The sequence below is a fragment of the Olea europaea genome, unplaced genomic scaffold (genome assembly GCF_002742605.1).
Source record: "Olea europaea var. sylvestris unplaced genomic scaffold, O_europaea_v1 scaffold963, whole genome shotgun sequence".
Lineage (NCBI taxonomy): Eukaryota > Viridiplantae > Streptophyta > Magnoliopsida > Lamiales > Oleaceae > Olea > Olea europaea.
The window spans coordinates 241520-261662 of record NW_019268131.1 but is presented as its reverse complement, the minus strand read 5'-3'; the positions used below and the strand labels follow the sequence as shown (position 1 = coordinate 261662).

The 20143-nt window shown below is 35.8% G+C and overlaps 1 protein-coding gene across 4 annotated transcripts; it reads left to right on the top strand.

The window, feature by feature from the left end:
• The first annotated feature begins 567 nt into the window (after positions 1-567).
• On the top strand, positions 568-19739 carry LOC111392701 (SNARE-interacting protein KEULE-like). 4 transcript variants are annotated; one of them, XM_023018098.1, is made up of 21 exons: positions 568-919; positions 2877-2935; positions 3825-3906; positions 4876-4954; positions 6390-6449; positions 6598-6694; positions 6793-6825; positions 7332-7457; positions 7546-7734; positions 7844-7927; positions 8014-8112; positions 8199-8272; positions 8562-8658; positions 12809-12934; positions 13019-13114; positions 13791-13910; positions 13993-14070; positions 14729-14925; positions 18639-18729; positions 18792-18881; positions 19355-19739. In XM_023018098.1, exons 1-21 carry the CDS (start codon positions 847-849, stop codon positions 19406-19408), a joined length of 2004 nt encoding a protein of 667 aa, XP_022873866.1. In that variant the 5' UTR covers positions 568-846; the 3' UTR covers positions 19409-19739. The 4 variants fall into 4 exon arrangements, with proteins under 4 accessions (XP_022873866.1, XP_022873867.1, XP_022873869.1 ...); XM_023018099.1 differs by having other exon boundaries at positions 570-919; positions 6390-6440; XM_023018101.1 differs by lacking the exons at positions 568-919; positions 2877-2935; positions 4876-4954 and having other exon boundaries at positions 6390-6440.
• Positions 19740-20143: the final 404 nt, after the last annotated feature.

Sequence of the window (20143 nt, the reverse complement as noted above, 5' to 3'; positions counted from 1 at the left end):
GGGCATTCACCTTGATTCGTTCAATTGGATTTCGTTCTTTGAGCTATCTGATTTGGGGATCCTCCAATTGGGCTTTATTCTCTAGGCTGTTCGATTTGGGCTGAATTTTTATATGTCAACACCAACTAAAACTTCTATAAATCTATCTAAATAGAATAATAAGATTTTAAAATCCCAAATGGAATAAGAGATTTTAAATCTAAGACAAACACACATAGGAATTTAATGCATTATGAAGGAGAATGATAAAAAAATGGCGTTAAACTTAAAGGAGAAGAGTTAAATGTCTGAGGAGATGAACGGAAAGATGAAGAGAGTTTTCAATTTGAAGGAGAGGAGGTGCGGAGGATTGTCACGCGTAAATTGAAATGAAAAGAAAATTCCCAATTCTTCTTCTTCGATTCCATTTTACAACTTAAGGGTAAGATGGTCTTTTGATGATTTTAAATAATTAAAATTTCTCTTCTTTTCCCCGTTTCGGTCAAAAGCCATTTGGACAATTTCGTTTTCAGTGGTGGCCATCTTAACGCATTTCCCCATTTCACACTTACCATTCAATGACGGTGGTACCCGGTTAGACCCTCCGCGTTCTAGTTTCAGAAAATTCAACAATTAGGCGTGAACGGTCAACCCGCACGAAACCCGGATATATATATATATATATATACACACATAATTACATCACCTTTTTGAAATATCTGTCATTCTCTCCGTTTCTCTCTCTAAAACAATAAAATTCAGAAATTTTGATCAACGAAAATTGTACGAATTTGTTGATCGATCAATTGGCACAAAGGGAAAAAGATAAAGTAACAACTTGAGGGATATCAAGGTATTCGTATAATCATGTCGATGTCTGATTCGGATACCTCGTCTCAGGGCAGCGAGTATAAGAACTTCCGCCAAATTACCCGTGACAGTAAGTCCATTTTCGTATTTCTGCCATGTTTTATGCATATAGAGTTACTGGAATTGTTATGGATTCAGTTCAGCTGTATATACCTAATTTAATTAACTGGAAATGGTTTAATGGTTTGTGTTATTGCATGATTTATTTGTTGTGATAAACCAGTGGAGTTGTTGTGTTTTTTGTAGTTGCCTTTTTCTTTTTTTCTTTTTTAAAATTATTTCATGTTAGCTATTACACAAGCTTGTTTCTCTAGAGAACTTAAATGTTATAATGTTGTAATTTTCGTAGATAGAACTCAGTCCTAGTGTTCTTATTCAAAACTTATGGTTCAAAAAACGTCATAGCATTATGCAGTGAGAGGTTATGTTATATCTTGTGTTGGAGAGCATTTTGCCGAAGCAATGGACGACCTATGCATGTTTGGGAGTTGTTTATAATTGGTTTAAATTATAAATATATAGAAATGAGTAGTGAATAAGTAGGTATTACATATGGGTCCGCGAAATGCGTGGATAAAAAATGGTTTTACCGAGTATAAACAAATTATAAACATGTACCAAACATGCGTGCTCAAACTTTCTGATGGTGTACGGTAGGAGTTCAAATGCAGGAGAGTTAGCAAAGAATATCTAAATAGAGTATTTGTGAATGCTAGAGAGGTAGTTCCATGATTAACATGATAAAAATCAAGAAGAGAAATTTATTATTACTTGTTCATGTACATTGCAATAAAATAATGTCAAATAGTAGTGGGTATGTGTGCTCTACAGCTTGGTAACTACAGTGAATCATAAATCCCTCGTCCTTGAGTGCAAAACTTGGCTTACTGTATTACATTTTCCTTTTTTTCCTTTTAGATCTCCAAGTTTATTGTGAAAACGACTTAGACGTAGTTTGTCATAGTTATTTCCTCTTTGATAGTTAGCATAATTTGTATTTCTCCACTATTTGATGAGGATTGTGAAAGATCAGCTACTATTCCAATGAAAACAAACTGTAGGAGAATACACAAATTCGTTTATTAGAAAATTTCACCCGAAGTTCTTTGACAATATATAATATATCATCATTAGCTGGTGAATCAGGGTTATCATTATTGAACTTCTTTGCTCCTCAGGGGGGAAACTGTGAACCACTGAAGAAATGCTAAAGAATGTATCTCATGATTGTAAGATTGCTATAGCGTACAACTTTTACCAAATATACTAATATATATGGCTAACTGTAACGACCTGGATCTCTGTACCCAAATCGTTAGCTTACGTACTGTCCGCTTTGGGTGGACCTTGCGCCCACTTACCCCTCAAGGCTTTCCGTGACGTCTCCCAAGATTTGAACTCATGACCTTCCCCTCAAGTAAGATTTAAGTTGAATCTTGATACCAATTGGGCAAGTTGCGTTTTTTTTTTGTAACGACCCGAGTCTCTGTATTCAAGTCGTTAGCTTACGTACTGTCCGCTTTGGGTGGACCTTGCGTCCACTTACCCTTCATGGCTTTCTGTCGCGTCCCCCAGGATTGGAACTCATGACCTTCTCCAAGGCCAACCCAAAGCGGACAGTACGTAAGCTAACGGCTTGGGTACAGAGATCCGGGTCGTTACACTAACCCTGAAAACAATGGCGAGGGTTTCAATTTCGATGAATATTTTGGCTTGGTATTTCGAAAAGGTTGCCAATTTATTTGAAATTTCCTACACCTTAAATTTAAGTGCGGTGGTCTAGAAGTACTCTCCATATACATCGATCGGTGACTTATGCTATTTTTTCTGGCTTTCATGACCATTTGGGTACTAATTCACTCTCAGAAATTGAAATTATATATCTGAGGTCATATTCATATATTGTTTATATTAATTACTGCAAGTTAATGGGCACTTTCAGATCTATAAACTGTTACAATTTTTGGTAATTGAGATATATGAAGTTTTTGTTTTATTTTACCTATTGATAAGAATGCATTTTGCAGGATTATTAAATGAAATGCTTCGATCGACCAAAACAGGGGATTCAAAATCAAGTTGGAAGGTATAAGCTTCTTCAATATGGAAGTCTTTTAGTATTTGAAGATTCAGGTTTGAGCAGTGGGTTCAGTGGCTTAGTAGACTTCCAGGGCGTGTCCAACATATAGCAATGCTAAGTCAGGACAAGCCAACAATCCAATAAGAAACTGTTTTGTGCATAGAGTGCCTTATTGTTTGCTTTAATCTAAAAAATCCTAGTAATCTTCTGCGACCCCAGATACTCATGTTGCCCATATGCCCAAGTTCACTAGACTGATATAAATCTGTCACCATCTAGTTAAATGTTAACCATGCATCTGACTGAGTAACACACTGTTTTTATCTTCTTTTACCTACACAACCTGTACAAAATAAAATGAAAGAGCATCTTTCATGTTTTTGGAAGAAAATGAGGTGCATTAGGTAGCTTAATGGGTAAAATGATAGAAATTGAGGACATGACCACTTCAGAAAAAGGTGGTAGCTAGTGGGCTAAGTTATAACTAGAAAACTATTAGAAGTTTCATTGAGGTTTATTGCCCCTCCTGGGGGCGGTGATCAACCATTGACATTCAACTATTAATATCCACCAAATAAAAGATCCTTTGGCTTGATTCAGAAGTTATCTTTGTGACTGATTTCTCATTTGAGCTAATTTTCCTGTTCTTGTGATTAGTTAGAGTTCTTTAATATCAGACGCATTTCTTCTGATGTCAAGTTGTTTGTCCGAGTTCGTCAAGTTCTAGTCCCATTCAAAGAATATTGCTGCCAATCCCAAATGCATTCACTGGACATTAAAATTTTTTTAGAAGCCCTATATGATTCAATTTTTACTTTTCATATGATTCTCTCTCTTGCTAGTTGTTTTTGTTTGCTTGAAAACCAACCTTCAGTTTTGACACTTTGACCTGCAGGTACTCATCATGGACAAGGTTACTCTTAAAATAATCTCTAATGCATGCAAGATGTCAGATATAACTGACGAAGGAGTTTCATGTAAGATATGAAAGGCCTGTCTAAGGAAAAAATACTGTATCTTTCTTTCCTCTTCACCCTATTTTTGCATGGTGTTGTGCTTGCCTGCTGCTACTGTGATGCAATTTACCATGTTTATTACAATTGTATGTAGCTTGTAAATGATATTCAACAAATTGTTAACAATCTTTAAGTGGTGTATGGTATTCTGAGCTTTACATTCTTCATCTTGTTCCAAATTATCATGCTACTGTAGAAATGCTTCTGGTACCATGACAAAAAGAAAATTTAATTTCAGATAGATAAGTTATTTATTTATTTATTTTTTTGATCAGTTATTCCTTATTGTGATGATTAATGGCATTATTAGCTAGATACTTTTGAATGTAAAACTTTGGAAGAAGTGTTCATGTAGGTTCAAATGACATGACTTAACACAATTGCTACGAATTAACTATTCAATGATTTCCTGAGGTGCACAGGCCTTGCCCGATCTACTAGTTTTCTTTAATGACATTGGCCACCTAGCTGCCAGTAGAAGTGACGTTCATGGTGCCTTCTTCATCAGTATCTCTTATATTTTTCCTGTTTTATCCATCCCCGGTATTTTTTTGTGAACCTTTAGAGAAAACTTGTCCCAGCATTAAGATCACAGCCTTGCAGGTAGCCTTTCTACATGTCTAAATTATAGATCATTTCTGTATTTAATATGTAGTTTTCAGTACTGCAGAGTGCTTCTGTTGTATGTTCTGTGGAAATATTTTGTTTCAGTTGTTTGTACGCAAATGTCTTCCTTTCACGGAAAGTTCCTAAATGATTTTGGAAGGCCTGAACTGGTATTGATTGACCCATATAAATTATATCCAAAGGAGGACTTTATCTACACCTGATCATAATGGCTTGTGTTTTGAACCAGCTTTTACTTTAACATGCACTTTTTGAATATTAATTTTAAGACCGAGAAGCTATCATTTCATGTGTTGCCTGTAGTGGTGGAAGACATATACAAGCGAAGGCAGCCACTACCAACCATGGATGCTGTATACTTCATCCAGCCAACTAAAGAGAAGTAATTCTCTTTTCTAACTTCTAGTTCAACATCCTTGTGCTGGTAATACTTTTGAGTTTGGCTTGAAAAACTGAGATAGCCACCCCAATTCTGATGCAGCCCTAGCATGTTCTTAGCATTAAAATCTTCCTGCATATACTTATCTTGAAAGCAATTTCAAGTGGATGCACACAAAGGCCTTTTTAGCAAATTTGTATGTCATGCTTGAATATAATCTACAACTTGTCTTTCCACCTCCTGATTTTTTATTTAAGGTGGTTTCCGATCAACAATTGTTCTATTATGGGTTTCTTCACGTCTATTTTCCTCTCGAGTGCTATTGCACTCTGCTTTCTTATACATGTCAAAAAAACTTATCTCATTTCAGAAAATTGAATGTTTTTATTCTTTCCATTTATGCCCAACATAAGTGATAAGACAATTGGATTGAAGCAATCATTAGTTAATCAGCGTTTAAAATTTGAGTTCAGAATAAGCGCAAATTGACAAGTACAATTCAAATTTCAATGTTATTAGACTATGCATAAAGTTCGTTTCTCTTAAATCAAGCTAAAATTATGGGTTGGAGGGTGCAATTCTCAGCACCTGTTTGAGCCCCATTTTTTCGCTAAGAATGCATTTTGGAATAGTAGATTGATGGAGAATATGTGGTTAAAAAATAAGGAAAAGTCATGGATTTACGTGTAATGTTATTTTATTGAAGAATGTGTGGTTGAAAAGAAGAAAAATGTATTTTGGGAATAATGGGGTCAAATGAGGGCTTAATTTCTTACTACCAAGTCCTGCAAATACATAATCTAATATCTATGTTTTGCTTGTGAGAGACTAACATAATTCTACACAATATGCTATTGCGAAGGAATTTGCTATTGGAATAGTTGACATCTTCTCATTTTTGTAATTGGTTGTTCCTACCATAGTAATTTTTTTGTTTTTCTTTATACAAAAAAAGGAGTATATAATTTTCAGTTGGAAGGGACTAGATTTGCAATTACTTCCCCAATGGATGAAATGTTTCTAATGAGCTTAGGGTAGTTTGAAAGGATGGAGATTATATAGTCCTTTAACAGTATGCTTTTTGGGATATAGCTTTTTGTATTTGGATGGATTAGAAATACTAGCTGAGATCTTTCTATGGAGCAGCATAGTTTTTGCACAGAAGATGGAATGTAATTTCTCCTTTTCCGATATCAATTTTTTGGGAGTTTCTGTCATTACAGACGTCTTAAGCCTCTTATTCTCTGTTACCAAGCTTTCTTTCCCTGGAAAGTTATGCATATGTGCATGTGAGAACATTTAAAATGTTGAAAGGTTACCAAGTCATTTTAATTTGTTTCATAGAAGTATCCTATTAAATTTAATTTGAGCAATGCAAATTTTCTCATTTCTTCTATCCTCTCTCTCCCCTCATCCATCATTTTTTTTTTGGATGCAGTGTTGTCATGTTCCTTTCTGATATGTCTGGAAAATCGCCATTGTACAGAAAGTATGCCAAGTATTTTGTATCTTCTCTGTCTGTCTTGTTTGTTTTGCAATTTTATTTATTTTTATTTTTATTTTTATTTTTGAACCAGCAGGGAAATAATTTCGAGCCTGATATGATTCTCTCTCTCTCTCTCCCCCCTTATTTGTTCTGTTATTAGGGCATTTGTCTTCTTCAGTTCACCTGTTACCCGAGAATTGGTTAATCACATAAAGAGAGACAGAGGTGTTATGTCTCGCACTGGTGCTTTAAGAGAGGTTATATTTACATCCAAAATCTTTTCTGATATTCTATCTCTTTTTTAGTGCTAGATTTGTAATTAGTTTTGTTCTCATTTTGGTTCTCAAATCTGTAGATGAACTTGGAGTATTTTCCCATAGATAGCCAGGTATGTTGTCCTGCTGAGTCTTGTCTTTATTTGGTTGCAACTACTTTCTGATGTTTGACGTGTTTTAAAATTTATTTTTTTGACTTCGCATTGTGTTTAAGTTTATTAATTTTACATATTATGTATTCTCAATTATGGACCTTTGTAAAGTAGTTGCAACCTCAGTTTTATTGTTTGGTTTTAGTTAGTTATTAATTTCTCATTAAGAACATTTGACGTTTATCTATTTTTAGTATTTTAATTATTAATATTTAGTAGAACTTTGCAATCCTTTATTTGATCCAACGATCTGATCTGCAAGATCCCTAACCGATCCTAGTCAAAAGTACTATCCTGATGACCTAGTTGCTAAATTTTTACCCATGCTTATTTTACCCTTCCCCTGCATGGTCCCTCATCACTTAGATGACATTTTTTGCTTCTCTCTTCTTGCTACTCTTTTAATCTCATTCTATTGTGTGGTGCCCAAGTAGCAGAAAATTTCAACAATATTTTTGTTACTGTAGGGTTTTATAACTGATAATGAGAAAGCTCTTGAGGAACTCTTTGGGGAGGAAGAAAGTTCTCGTAAAGGCGATGCATGTTTGAATTCGATGGCCATCCGCATAGCTACAGTCTTTGCATCATTGCGGGTGTGTAGTTAAGTGCTTATCTATTGACCCATAGTTCATGCATATTCATGAAAGTCTCCAATGCTTGCATAATGTTATCCTTTGACAGGAGTTTCCTTTAGTGCGCTACCGTGCGGCCAAATCCCTTGATCCTAACACAATGACGACATTTCGTGATCTAATTCCTACAAAACTTGCTGCTGGTGTTTGGAATTGTCTCATGAAATACAAAAACCTCCCAAACTTCCCTCAGTCAGAGACATGCGAGTTGCTCATCCTGGATAGATCGATAGACCAGGTTTTTATTGTCATATATATATATGTGTGTGTGTGTGTGTGTAGATAGCATAGGGCCGTGAAATCCAATTTAATAATATCATGCTTAACTTATTTATTTTTATATGTAGATTGCTCCAATCATACATGAATGGACATATGATGCCATGTGCCATGATTTACTTAATATGGAAGGAAATAAGTATGTGCATGAGGTAAGACTCAAGTTTTTTGCTCCATAGTTGCATGGTTGTCCATATAATCCAACAGCCAATTTATGTCGAGCAATGATACTGCTCAGGTTTCAAACAGAACAGGTGGTCTTCCTGAGAAGAAAGACGTCCTTTTGGAGGATCATGACCCAATCTGGCTAGAGCTTCGCCATTCACATATAGCTGACGTATGTAGAATACACAAATTCTTTGTTATTCCCTTTTAGTTCTTCAAGAGTTATGAAGTTTCTCTGGTCAATGGTTGTTTTGTCAGGCTAGTGAACGCTTGCATGAGAAGATGACTAACTTCGTATCAAAAAATAAAGCTGCACAAATCCACAGTTCAAGGTTCGCCTGAGTTACGCATTGTGAATGACTTTCATTCATTATTTCAATTCAATAGCTTTGCATTTAATGACTTTTATTCATTGAATTTCCCGATATCATAGGTTTGCATGTAAATTGGTTTTTTTTAAAATTTTATTAAATCACCACACATTTTCATTTATTGAGTTACAGTTTCTTGTTGCTAGCTTTAGGATTTTATTTCGTATATTGGCTTGGTTTTGCTTCTTTTTTTTAGTAGTGCTTGTTGGCTACTGTCACTCTTTCTCACTCAGCATTAATTTTCATGCAGAGATGCTGGTGATTTGTCTACTCGGGACTTGCAAAAGATGGTTCAAGCTTTGCCTCAATATAGTGAACAAATTGAAAAACTCTCGCTTCATGTTGACGTGAGTCTCTTGTATTTCTAACTACAATTATGATTTAAAGCCGGGGAAAGAGAGAGAATATAGGCCACAATAGAGGATGGTAAATAAATCTTATTATTAACTCCATCTGAATATAATTGTTTATAGGACCAAGGTACACACTATGATCCTTTATTCTAGGGATATCTACCAAATTTAGATATATGCCAATCCTATAAACCGGGAAACAAATTATATGTTGACAATAATAAAACTGAGAAATATGGAAACAAATAACCACCAAATCTGCCTCTAATTCGTGGAATCTTCAACACTCCCCCTCAAGCTGGTCGATATAAGTTAAATAGTCCTAGCTTGTCCACCATTTTTCGAACAAGGGATTAAAACAAACCTTTTGTTAATAAGTTTGCCACCTGTTCGGATGAAGGCACGTATACCATGCATTTGTAACCTTTTTGAGTGGGAGAGTACCTTAAGAACACGCATTTTGGAGCCTTAGGGTCTAGCTTGGTACGTTCATGGTCATGGATATGAGTAAAGATAGTACATTCAAACACCTTTAGGGGTATAGATGAAATGGATCGAATTTGCGGGTACACGCTAGACAGAACAGTTAATGGAGTTTGAAAATTATGTATCCAAGAAGGCATTCTGATTACAAGGTAGCATGCAGTGAGGATGTATACCATGCATTAATAAGTTTGCCACCTGTTCGGATGAAGGCACGTATACCATGCATTTGTAACCTTTCTGAGTGAGAGAGTACCCTAAGAACATGCATTTTGGAGCCTTAGGGTCCAACTTGGTACGTTCATGGTCATGGATATGAGTAAAGACAATACATCCAAACACCTTTAGGGGTATAGATGAAATGGATCGAATTTGCGGGTACACGCTAGACAAAACAGTTAATGGCGTTGCAAAATTATGTATCCAAGAAGGCATTCTGATTACAAGGTAGCATGCAGTAAGGACCGCATCCCCTAAAAAATGCTTAGGGACCCTACTAGTAAACATAAGTGTTCTAGCAGTTTCGAGGAGGTGACGATTTTTCTTTTGGCTATTCCATTTTGTTATGGGGTAATGATACAAGAGCTATGGTGTAGGATGCCATTTTTAGCGAGAAAATCTCCGAAGACTTGATTGAAGTACTCTCATCCATTATCAGTTCGAAAGATTTTGATTTTTGCATCAAATTAAGATTCGATCATAGAGTAAATTTTTTTAAAAATTTGTGCCGTTTTGGACTTATCTTTTAATAGGTAAACTCAACACAATCCCGTATGATCATCTGTAAATATTATGAACCAACGTTTGCCGATAATATTTTTAATTCGAGAAGGCCCCCATACATCACTATGTATTAAAGTAAACGATGACGAAGATTTATAATCATGAGAAGAGGGTGAAGAGCGAGAATGTTTGGCGAGTTGACAAATATCACACTGAAAAATATCTTTATTGCGACACAAAGATGGAAATAAATACTTAAGATGCGAGAAACGAGGATGACCTAAACAATTGTGCCATAACATTATTTTTTGTTCTCTAAGGATAGATTCACAACTTGCATTGAGCTTGTTTATTCAAGTTGGCGTACTCCAGCAAGTAGTATAGTCCCCAAAGTTCTTTAGCATTGCCAATCATTTTCCTTGAAGTTAAGTCCTGAAAAATACACAACGATTCAGTAAAGTTGATACTGCAATGCAAATCTTTTGTTAATCTGCTAATAAAGAGAAGGTTGCAAGAAAGGTTTGGAACATGTAAAACTGATTTTAATTCAACGTATGTACTAAGTCTAATAGTTCCCATCCAGTGACGGGCAAGCGACCCATCTGCTATTTTTACTTTAAAGTGTCTAGGACATGATGAGTATGTGTGAAACAATTTCTTGCAGCCCGTCTTATGGTCAGTACCTCCATGGTCAATAACCCATTGTTTAATATTACTCTTATCAATGCTAAAATAAAATTACCTCTTTCAGCCAATAAACTGGAGATTGGTACTGCACTTGATGTAGGAGTAACAAGTTTATATTGTTGCTCGAGTTGGGCTTTGGTGAGTGACAGGGAGACATTTTCGGACATCTTTGGACTAGCTCCGGTAGCGCTCTGGAAACCAGAGGGATTACGTGCCCGAATCTCTTCACTAGCCTGATTTTGTCTTCCATCAATACGGGTCTACTGCTTTATGTTTGGTGGTTGGCCATGTAGAATCTAACACCGATCAATGGAGTGATTTGTCCTTTTGCAGTGGTCGCACCATGAATTGTTTTTCTTGTTTGCCCGAGATTGTTCCTGATCACGAATGGCAAGCACTGAGTTTTCCAAAGAAGGTTGCTTGGAGTTTCCAAGCATGATGTGTTTCTGGCTGGCCTCACATCGCATCTCAACAAAAGTTCATCAATCATTAGAGGTGGTTTGATGTCCCGTAATCTGCCTTTACATCTAATTCGGGTACTAACCCAGCCAAAAAAATCATAAATTCTCTCTTCTCCACTTGTTTCATATATTTTTCAGCATCTCTTGGTGTGTCCCAATCGATTTGGACGAACATCTCAATTTCCCGCCATAGTCGCTCATAGCATTGTAATATTGCGTGACATCAAGGTCTCCTTGATGTAAATTTCGTGCCTTATTTCCGAGTTCAAACAGTTGGGCAAAGTTTTCTAGGTTAGAGAAGGCAACTATAAGGGTGTCCCAAAGTTCCTTTGTTGTATAATAATATAGGTAGGATTCTTTGATATCCTCTTCCTTTGAATTAACAATCCAAGCCATCACCATGGAATTTTGTGCGTCCATTGCGTAGGCTGGATCACTTTTAGTCGGCTTTATTGTGGTTCCAATTACATATCCCAAACGTCATCGACCGCGGATAACCATAAGAGTACATCGTGACCATTGGAGAAAGTTTTTGCCATTCAACCGTGTTGTGGTAATTTGGAGGGAGGAGTTTTAAGAGAGAGTGGCCATAGGAAGATGTTTAGGAGTGGTGGGTACCCTTGAAGAGATAGGTTCAGGAGTCCCTGTGGAGAACATCGAATCCTCATCTCTGCGTGAACTAGTCATGGCCGTTTTGACCATTTCACCTACTCAGATGACCCTTGGCTTTGATACCATAAAGTCGGGGAGAGGGAGAGGGAGAGAAGATAGGCCACAATAGAGAACGATAAATGAATCTTATAATTAACTCCGTCTGAATACAATTATTTATAGGACCAAGGTACACACTATGATCCTTTATTCTAGGGATATCTACCAAATTTAGATATATGCCAATTCTATATACCAGGAAACAAATTATATGTTGACAATAATAAAACCAAGAAATATGGAAAAAAATAACCACCAAATTTGCTTCTAATTTGTGGAATCTGCAACATGGTTAGTTATTTGTGATGGCAGTAACTAGATCATCTTATGTTCAAGCCTTGGTTGTCCCATGTTTGAAAAACATACCTGCCGGTAGACTTAAAAAGTATCTCTGGAGCTTAACAGGCAAGGTTTCCTTTGGTTGTTCCTATGATATTCAATTTAATGCTAAAAAAATATTTAAAAAAAAATCTTCTTGTAGTTTTTTATTTGAGAAGGGATCTGAATTTGTATCCTACTATCTTCGTACCGTTTACAATCCTTACTTGATAAGCAAAACTGATTACTGAAAAATGTTTTTTAATAGTTTAAGTTCAATTCAGATCATAATATGCATGGAAATGTCATCTTTAGTCATTTTGAGGATACATTTTTAATAGCAGCTGCAAAAGAAATATGAATTAACTGTGCAGTTTGTACAATGTATGCCCCTGTTTAGCCTTCATTTTAATTTTAATGCATTTTTCACTTTCTTCTTTTCAACCGCATATCCTTCAATAAATATTATAACACATAAACCCAAAACCTTATTTTTTTTTTTTTGTAACTAGTTATCTTGAAAAAAATCACTATTCCAAAATACATTTTTCCCTAAAACGTCATTAAAATGGAGCCCAAACAGGGGCTATGTTTAAGGATCCGGTTGATGACTTGTAAAACTGGCTCAAGTTTTTTTTTTTTTACTAAAAATAGGACTTAGTTTCATTAAGCAACAAATGGTTTGGGAACAAACAGTATATTTTCATAGATAGAATTGTTAAGGAAATTCGTCTTTTGCTAATCATACTTCACTAGCTCAGATTGCTGGAAAAGTTAACAAAATTATCCGTGAAATGGGGCTTAAAGAACTCGGACAAATAGAGCAGGACCTTGTTTTTGGAGATGCAGGAACCAAAGATCTTATCAATTTTCTGAGAACGAAAGAGGTGAGAATGGTTTTATTTGTGTAATAATATCCTCAGCATATTGATTGCTGCATGTAAGAAGTAATGCAATTGCTTTCTCCCCAGGATGTAACACGGGAACATAAATTACGGCTATTGATGATCTACGCAGCTGTTTATCCTGAGAAGTTTGAAGATGGAAAAATTGCAAAACTCATGGAGGTTAGCGCTATTATTGACCTGCCTAAGGCCATTACTGCTACCAGTAATTTACTTACCTGAATTGGCATTTGATATCATTTATTTTGAATCCCTTGAGAGGTAGATTTTGTTAAGGGATAAAATCCCATATCGAAGATTTTTCATCTTTATTCAATGTAGGATTTTATCCCTTAACATGCCTCCACAAGATGGTGGCTCGTTTGAGCAGACCAATTTTGAAATCCGTACGCTCATTTATTGAGTTTTAATTGGATTAAATTGCTCGTTAGAATTTAATAGGCTCTGATACTATATTAAGTTTTTGGGTTCTATCTTAAACGGTCGACCTTGTTAAGAGAAGTAGTCCAAAACTTTATAAATTGGTTTATTATTCGATGTGGAATTTTATCCCTTAATAGATTTTCGAATTTTTAAGCCTCTGTTTGATTAGAACTGCTCTTTTATAGAGTCAAGAAATTCAAGTCTTTTACAGCGAGGTCAAACCATTTAAATTTTGGCATGCCTATGTAAATTTTAGTATACCTCTCACACTTCTATCATGTTTCACAATCATTTGCATGACTTGTGAATGCAAACTTCTTTAAGTCTATTTATCTAAGCGGTCATTCTCTTAATTTATCTTCAATTTTGAGATAACATAATTAACATCTTGATACGCATCTTGCATTTCTTGAAGTTGGCAAGATTATCAGAAGAGGATACAAATGCTGTGTATAATATGAGATTGCTGGAGGCATCATCCGAGACCAAAAAAAGCTCAATTATACCATTTTCTCTTAAATTTGACGTTCACAAGGTATTGATTGATTGTTTAAACTGATTTTGATGTTTGATTAACCCTGCCAACAGATATGAAGTTTTTGCCTTTGAAATTGCAGAAGAAGCAAGCTGCTAGAAAAGACCGCCCTGGTGAAGAAGTGGCTTGGCAACTGTCTCGCTTTTACCCTGTTATAGAGGTACCCATCATATTAAACTATAAAGTGGACGTGTCATTTCTGCATCATGAAACATAGGGTGGTGTTGATTTGATTTCATCCTCAATTACGGAACTTTCATGACTTAATTTTAGATCCGAATACTATCAAATGTTCATACTGATGTTTAGCAAGTCCATCGGTAGTAGAAACTGGGAACTCACTACTAATTTGAAGGAATTGAAATCTGACATATGGATGTCCCATTCAGTTCCCCCTTGCCCCTCCAACTCAAATGCAAGAACGTCCACACCCACAAAGGGATTGAGAAATCAACTCGTGCATGAAGGGGTTATCATCTATCTGTGCCCTAACTGACCTACCCACCTGTTATATGCATACATTTAACATCTGTAAATGGCTTCCTTCTCAAGTATTGGCATCCTAATTAATTCTACCTTTACCATGTTGGGGTCTGTATCTTCCTTTTTTCTTATCCTTGCCCATGCTCTAGACCTTGTTGAAGTTGTGATTTTCTGGCACGTGCTTTGTTCATTTTGTACTGAGTGCCTTTGTTCATTATATATGGAGCAAATGCAGCCTCATGTGAGTACCATGTGTTATCCTTTTCCCTTCTACTTGAGGCTCCGCCTGGCCTAAATTATTTGAATATTCAACTGATGCTCTTGTTGCTGCACAGGAACTCATTGAAAAACTTAGTAAAGCAGAACTATCAAAGGATGACTACCCATGTATGAATGACCCTAGTCCAACTTTCCATGCAACATCTCAGTCAGCATCGTTGAGGACGGGTCAAATTCCAGCTCCTCATTCAATGAGATCAAGGCGGACAGCAACATGGGCCCGTCCTCGAAACTCTGATGATGGGTATTCCAGGTATGTTGTTTGAAATTGGTTTTTAGAATTTGAAAGCTAGAAGTTGTTAGTCACATAGGGAAAAATGATTTTCTTTTTGGGAGTATAGTTGTTAAAAAGTGGGGAAAATTTATGGGTCCCATAGAATGTGTGGTTGAAAATGTTTTTGGGGAAAATTTATTTTAAAATAATCTTTGAAAAGCAAGCCTTAGGTTGTTGGTAGTTTTTGAAAGACTATGCAATAAGACACTACTGCTTTCTTCTGCCAATTGAGCGCCCACTGTTGCTGGTGCTACCACCATCAATAATCTTTAGAACATCTATACCACCACCACTGCACACTGTATACATTCAAAATAGAACACTTCAATCTTGTTCTCTCTCGCATTCCTAAAAGATAATGGATTAGATGAAAATTTTGTTTTAGGGACTTCAATTCTGTGAAGAAGTGATGTTCGTGAACCCTACTTTGTCTTAGTTGTATATTGTTCAGGATTGGCCTGAAATGCAAAACCAAATCAACTTGCACTGAACAAGGTCTTTTTTTGGGGTTTAGTTCCAGTTCAATTAAGTATAATTGATCACTTTTCCTAAATATATTTTCTCGTGTATTGCCTTTTAATTTATAGAACGGTACAAAGCTATGTAAGGAAAATATAACTAATCCTGATTTTGTATGATAATTAGCTAGCCTATACAAGGTAATAAACTAACTAACCTAAATTAGCCGGAAATAAACTATAATACCCTCCCTCAAATTGATGATGGTGAGTCTATAAGCATCAATTTGCTCACGAGAAAATTATGACTAGGTCAAATAAGAGATTTAGTGAATATATCTGCAATCTGATGGGTGGTGGAAACGTAGGGACGTAGGGAAGACTGCTGACCTTAGAATCATAGGCTTCTAGAATGTAATGACAGTCCACTTTAATATATTTGGTGCGTTCATGGTACATAGGGTTAGCTACAATCTGAATAGCAATAAAGTTGTCAACATGGAGAGGCGTAGGATGTGATTGGGAAACCTCAAGTTCTGCCAAGAATAACGTGCAACCCCACAACCTCAGAACATGCAGCGGACGTAGAGTGATACTTGGCCTCAGTAGAGGACTTAGAAATACAATCTCGCTTCTTACATTTCAGGAAATGGAGCATCACCTAGAAAGATACACCATCCAGTAGTAGATTGACGAGAACCAGGTCAACCAGCTCAATCAACATTATTATAATATCATCCACATATACTAATAGACAAATGATCCTAACAGTACTCGTGTAAAAACAGAAATACATTATATTGACTTTGAATGAAGGAAAATCCAAAAGAGTGTGGCAGAACTTGTCGAACCACGCTTAAAGGTTTGTTTAAGACCATACAAAAAGCGCTTGAGCTTACATACAGAGTCAGCTGAGGGAAGCAGCATACCAGATGGAAGTTTCATAAACATGTCTTCTTTAAGATCACCATGTAAGAACGTATTCTTTACATTTATCTGATATAAAGACCAAGACCGAGAAGTTGCAAGTGATAACAAGAGGTGAACTATGGTCATTTTAGCCTCGGGAGGAAAAGTCTTAAACATAGTCGATTTGATACTCTTGACGGTTACTCAAGGCGATCAACTGAGCTTTATAGCGCTCAAGAAAACCATCAGAACGAAGTTTGACACAATATACCCATTTACTCCTAACGGGTTTAACATTCGCCGGACATGGTACAACATCCCAAGTTTGGTTGGCCTCAAGGATCTCAAGTTTTGCATTCATCACATGTTGTCAACACTCTTGTTCCATAGTCTGTCTATATGAGAGAGGGATGGAAATCGAGTTAAGTGTAGTAGACATAGAGCTATGGGAGGGAAAAGAAAACCATTCCTATTCGGTGGTTTTGGAACACGTTCTGTATGACAAAGAGTGACAAGAGGCGGAAGATCATCTGGTGAAGGATCAATGTCGTAGTTAAAGGATCGGGAAGGCTTGGGAAGACAATCGTCTGAGAAGGAGGCTTCGAAACAGTGACTCGAGCGGCATCCCTGCTAATAAAAACAAGACCCGACTTGTACCGAGAGGATTCTGTATGAAAATCAAGCAAGACAGAGAACACAGAGGTAGGAACAACATTTTCTAAGATGAAGACTGTTTTTCAAAGAAAACAATATTACCAAAAATCGTAACTTCTTGTGTCTTAGGATTATAACAAACATCCTTTTTGAGTCCCACCATATCCCAGAAAGGCACACTTGACAAATTGCGGTGTGAGTTTTGTCCTTTCATGTGGTTATAAATGAACTAAGCATATAAACCTAAAAGGACGGAGATGAGAATATGTGGGATGTTGACCGAGGAACTCATAAAACGGAGAGACATTATTAAGGGTAGGTGAAAGCATCCGATTTATGAGATACACAGTAGTAGACAAAGCTTTACACTAAAATCGAGAAGGAATAGAAGACTTAATCAAAAGAGTTCTAACCATGTTAAGAAGGTGACGAATTTTGCGATCTGCCACCCAGTTTTGTCGAGGAGTATAGGGGCAGGATTGCTGAGAAATAATACCTTTACCTCCTAAATTAGATCGTATGATTTTGATTGAGGAGGAAAATCGGTTCTTAATAAAAGCAGGGAAGGCCTAAAAATAGAAAAAACTTCACTTTTTGTATGAAAAAAATAAACCATGTGAATCAACTAAAATATCTCATCTATAAAAGTAACAAAGTATTTATGAGCATGAGATACCACAAGTGTAAGACCCCAAATATCACTATGAATAATATTGAAAATATGTGAAGCATGAGAACCATGAGGCGGGAACGGTAATATCTTACTTTTAGCAAGTTTACATGAAACACAATCAAGAAAGAGACACGAAACCGAAGCAACGTTCTTATTACCAAGCAAACCGAAATTTAAGAAATGTTGTAACTCATTAGAATTGGGATGAACCAATTTCTTGTGCCAGTAAAAAAATATGAGTAGTAGAATTACAAATAAAAGAGAAAGATGAAACAGGTTTTGGTGAAATAGGCAAGAGAAGTCACCCATTAGGTCTCCTCAGGATTGTCCTCCCGGACTCCCGATCTTGCACATGACAACTAGAAGAAGAGGTCACAGTTCAATTGTTATTAACAAGTTGATCAACAGATACAATATTAGTTGATAAATTAGGAGAGACCAAAACATTAGACAAATTAGGTGATATATCCCCATATAGCTGAAATAGGAAGAATGTTACCATCGGTAATGTGTATATTGAGATGTCTAGTATATAGTCTAAGGTTACTAAGCAATAGTGTATTACCTTTTAATTTATAGAATGGTACAAAGCTATAAAAGGAAAATATACAATGGGAATTAGTTCTGATTTTGTGTGATAATTAGCTAGCCTATACAAGGTAATAAACTAATTAACATAAATTAGTCAGAAATAGACTCTAATATAATTTGACTCAGTTTTGTTTCTGCAAACATTTAACCAATAAACAGTGGAGAATTAGATCAAAGTAATCCAAGGGAAACCAAATAAACTGTATATGCATCCCATGGCTGTGGAGAATTTCTTACTTTATTCTATACGTTAATGTAGTCATATAAATTTGACTATTGTGATAGTTTGGTATCTATTAGAACCACATATAAAGATTTTATTACTACTACAATCTTCAAAGCCATCAATCCTTTTGTCTATTTTAATTTTGTACTCCAGTATTTCAATTAGTTATGCTTTTCTGCAGTGATTCAATTTTGAGGCACGCGTCTAGTGATTTCAAGCAGATGGGTCAACGTATTTTTGTATTCATTGTTGGTGGGGCAACACGATCTGAGGTATTACGTCTTGATGCGCTCTCTCTCTCTCTCTCTCTACTGAAACTATTTTTTATCCTCAGTTGCGGGTTTGTCATAAGTTAACAACAAAGTTGAAGCGGGAAGTTATCTTAGGCTCATCCAGTCTTGATGATCCTCCAAGATTTATTACGGTAAGGCTGGCTTCATTCCTTTCTCCAGTTGACCTCGTCCACAACTCTATGAACTCCCAAATTTTTGACAGCTTGAAATTATATATTTTATGATAATGGGTCCATATTCTATCAACGCATTAGTGAGGATACAAGCCGAATACAAGAAGTACATAGAACTCAACTCTTAACAAATGTTGATTTTTCTTGTTTATGACTATAACGTTAAATTATATCTTTTATAACTGTCCTTTACGATATATGGAAGTTTTATGTATGCTTAAATATACAGACATATCATATTGCATGCAAATATTTGTACAAAATATGTAGATAAAAGAAGGGAGGAAGGAAGAAATATTGACAAACATAAGAAATTGTATAAGAATCATGTTCTAATTTGTTCTGTAATCAAATTCGTCCCAATCCATGCAGAAAAAAAAGAAAATGAATGTTTTTATGTATCTGATTTTGCAACATCTGTTCGGCTGCAGAAAATGAAGCTGTTGACTGCAAATGAACTCTCGTTGGACGATCTTCAGATTTAGATATCTATGAGTGGTGAAGCTGCACATTCAAATTTTCTCGGGCCCGTTTTCCATCTGTAAATCATATATCCATGAACACTTCAATATCTTAGCTTCTTGGATTTCACTTTTCCTTTCTTTTTTTATTTATTTATTATTCATTGTGACATTGTTTTCTACTTGCCTGGACAACTGGTTGATGGCTGTGTTGTAATTGATTTGTCGAGGTTCTAGCCATCCGGGGCATGTATAAATGTATTAGTTGTCACTCGGAATTTTGTTGATTGTAAAATCCAAGAGTTCAGATACCTGTTCAATGGTCTATATTTTATTGCTTACAATTCTCTTTCAATCCTGAATTTTTGATGTGCTCTAAATATTGTATTACATGTGCATAATGATTTACATACACACGAGATAGTGATATATGATTGAGTGAGAATTTCTTCAATCAAATAAAAAGAAACTATTCCACTCTATTTTTTATACCTTATTTGTATGTAAATTATTATGTAATTTCATTACGTACAAGTAGCATTATTCTATACTCTAGAATCTTCTAATTCCTCGCTCATTTTTCCATGAAATTGTGGGGAGTATATTTTTCTACCTCTTCTCTCCCATAGTATACTTGCTTTTTTGGGGACATGTTAGCATGCAGTTTTGGATTAATAATAATCGTGATTTTTTTCCCCCTATTTTAGTATAAATATTCTGTTGCAGCCAGCATAGTTTTTATATATGTATTTTTCCAAA

Bases quoted from the DNA above. Each gene is read 5' to 3' on its own strand.
- LOC111392701 (XM_023018098.1), top strand. From the start codon at position 847: ATGTCGATGTCTGATTCGGATACCTCGTCTCAGGGCAGCGAGTATAAG. The intron at 6,450-6,597 runs GTATTTTGTATC...TTCTGTTATTAG, and splicing joins TTGTACAGAAAGTATGCCAA to GGCATTTGTCTTCTTCAGTT. The intron at 14,071-14,728 runs GTACCCATCATA...GTTGCTGCACAG, and splicing joins GCTTTTACCCTGTTATAGAG to GAACTCATTGAAAAACTTAG.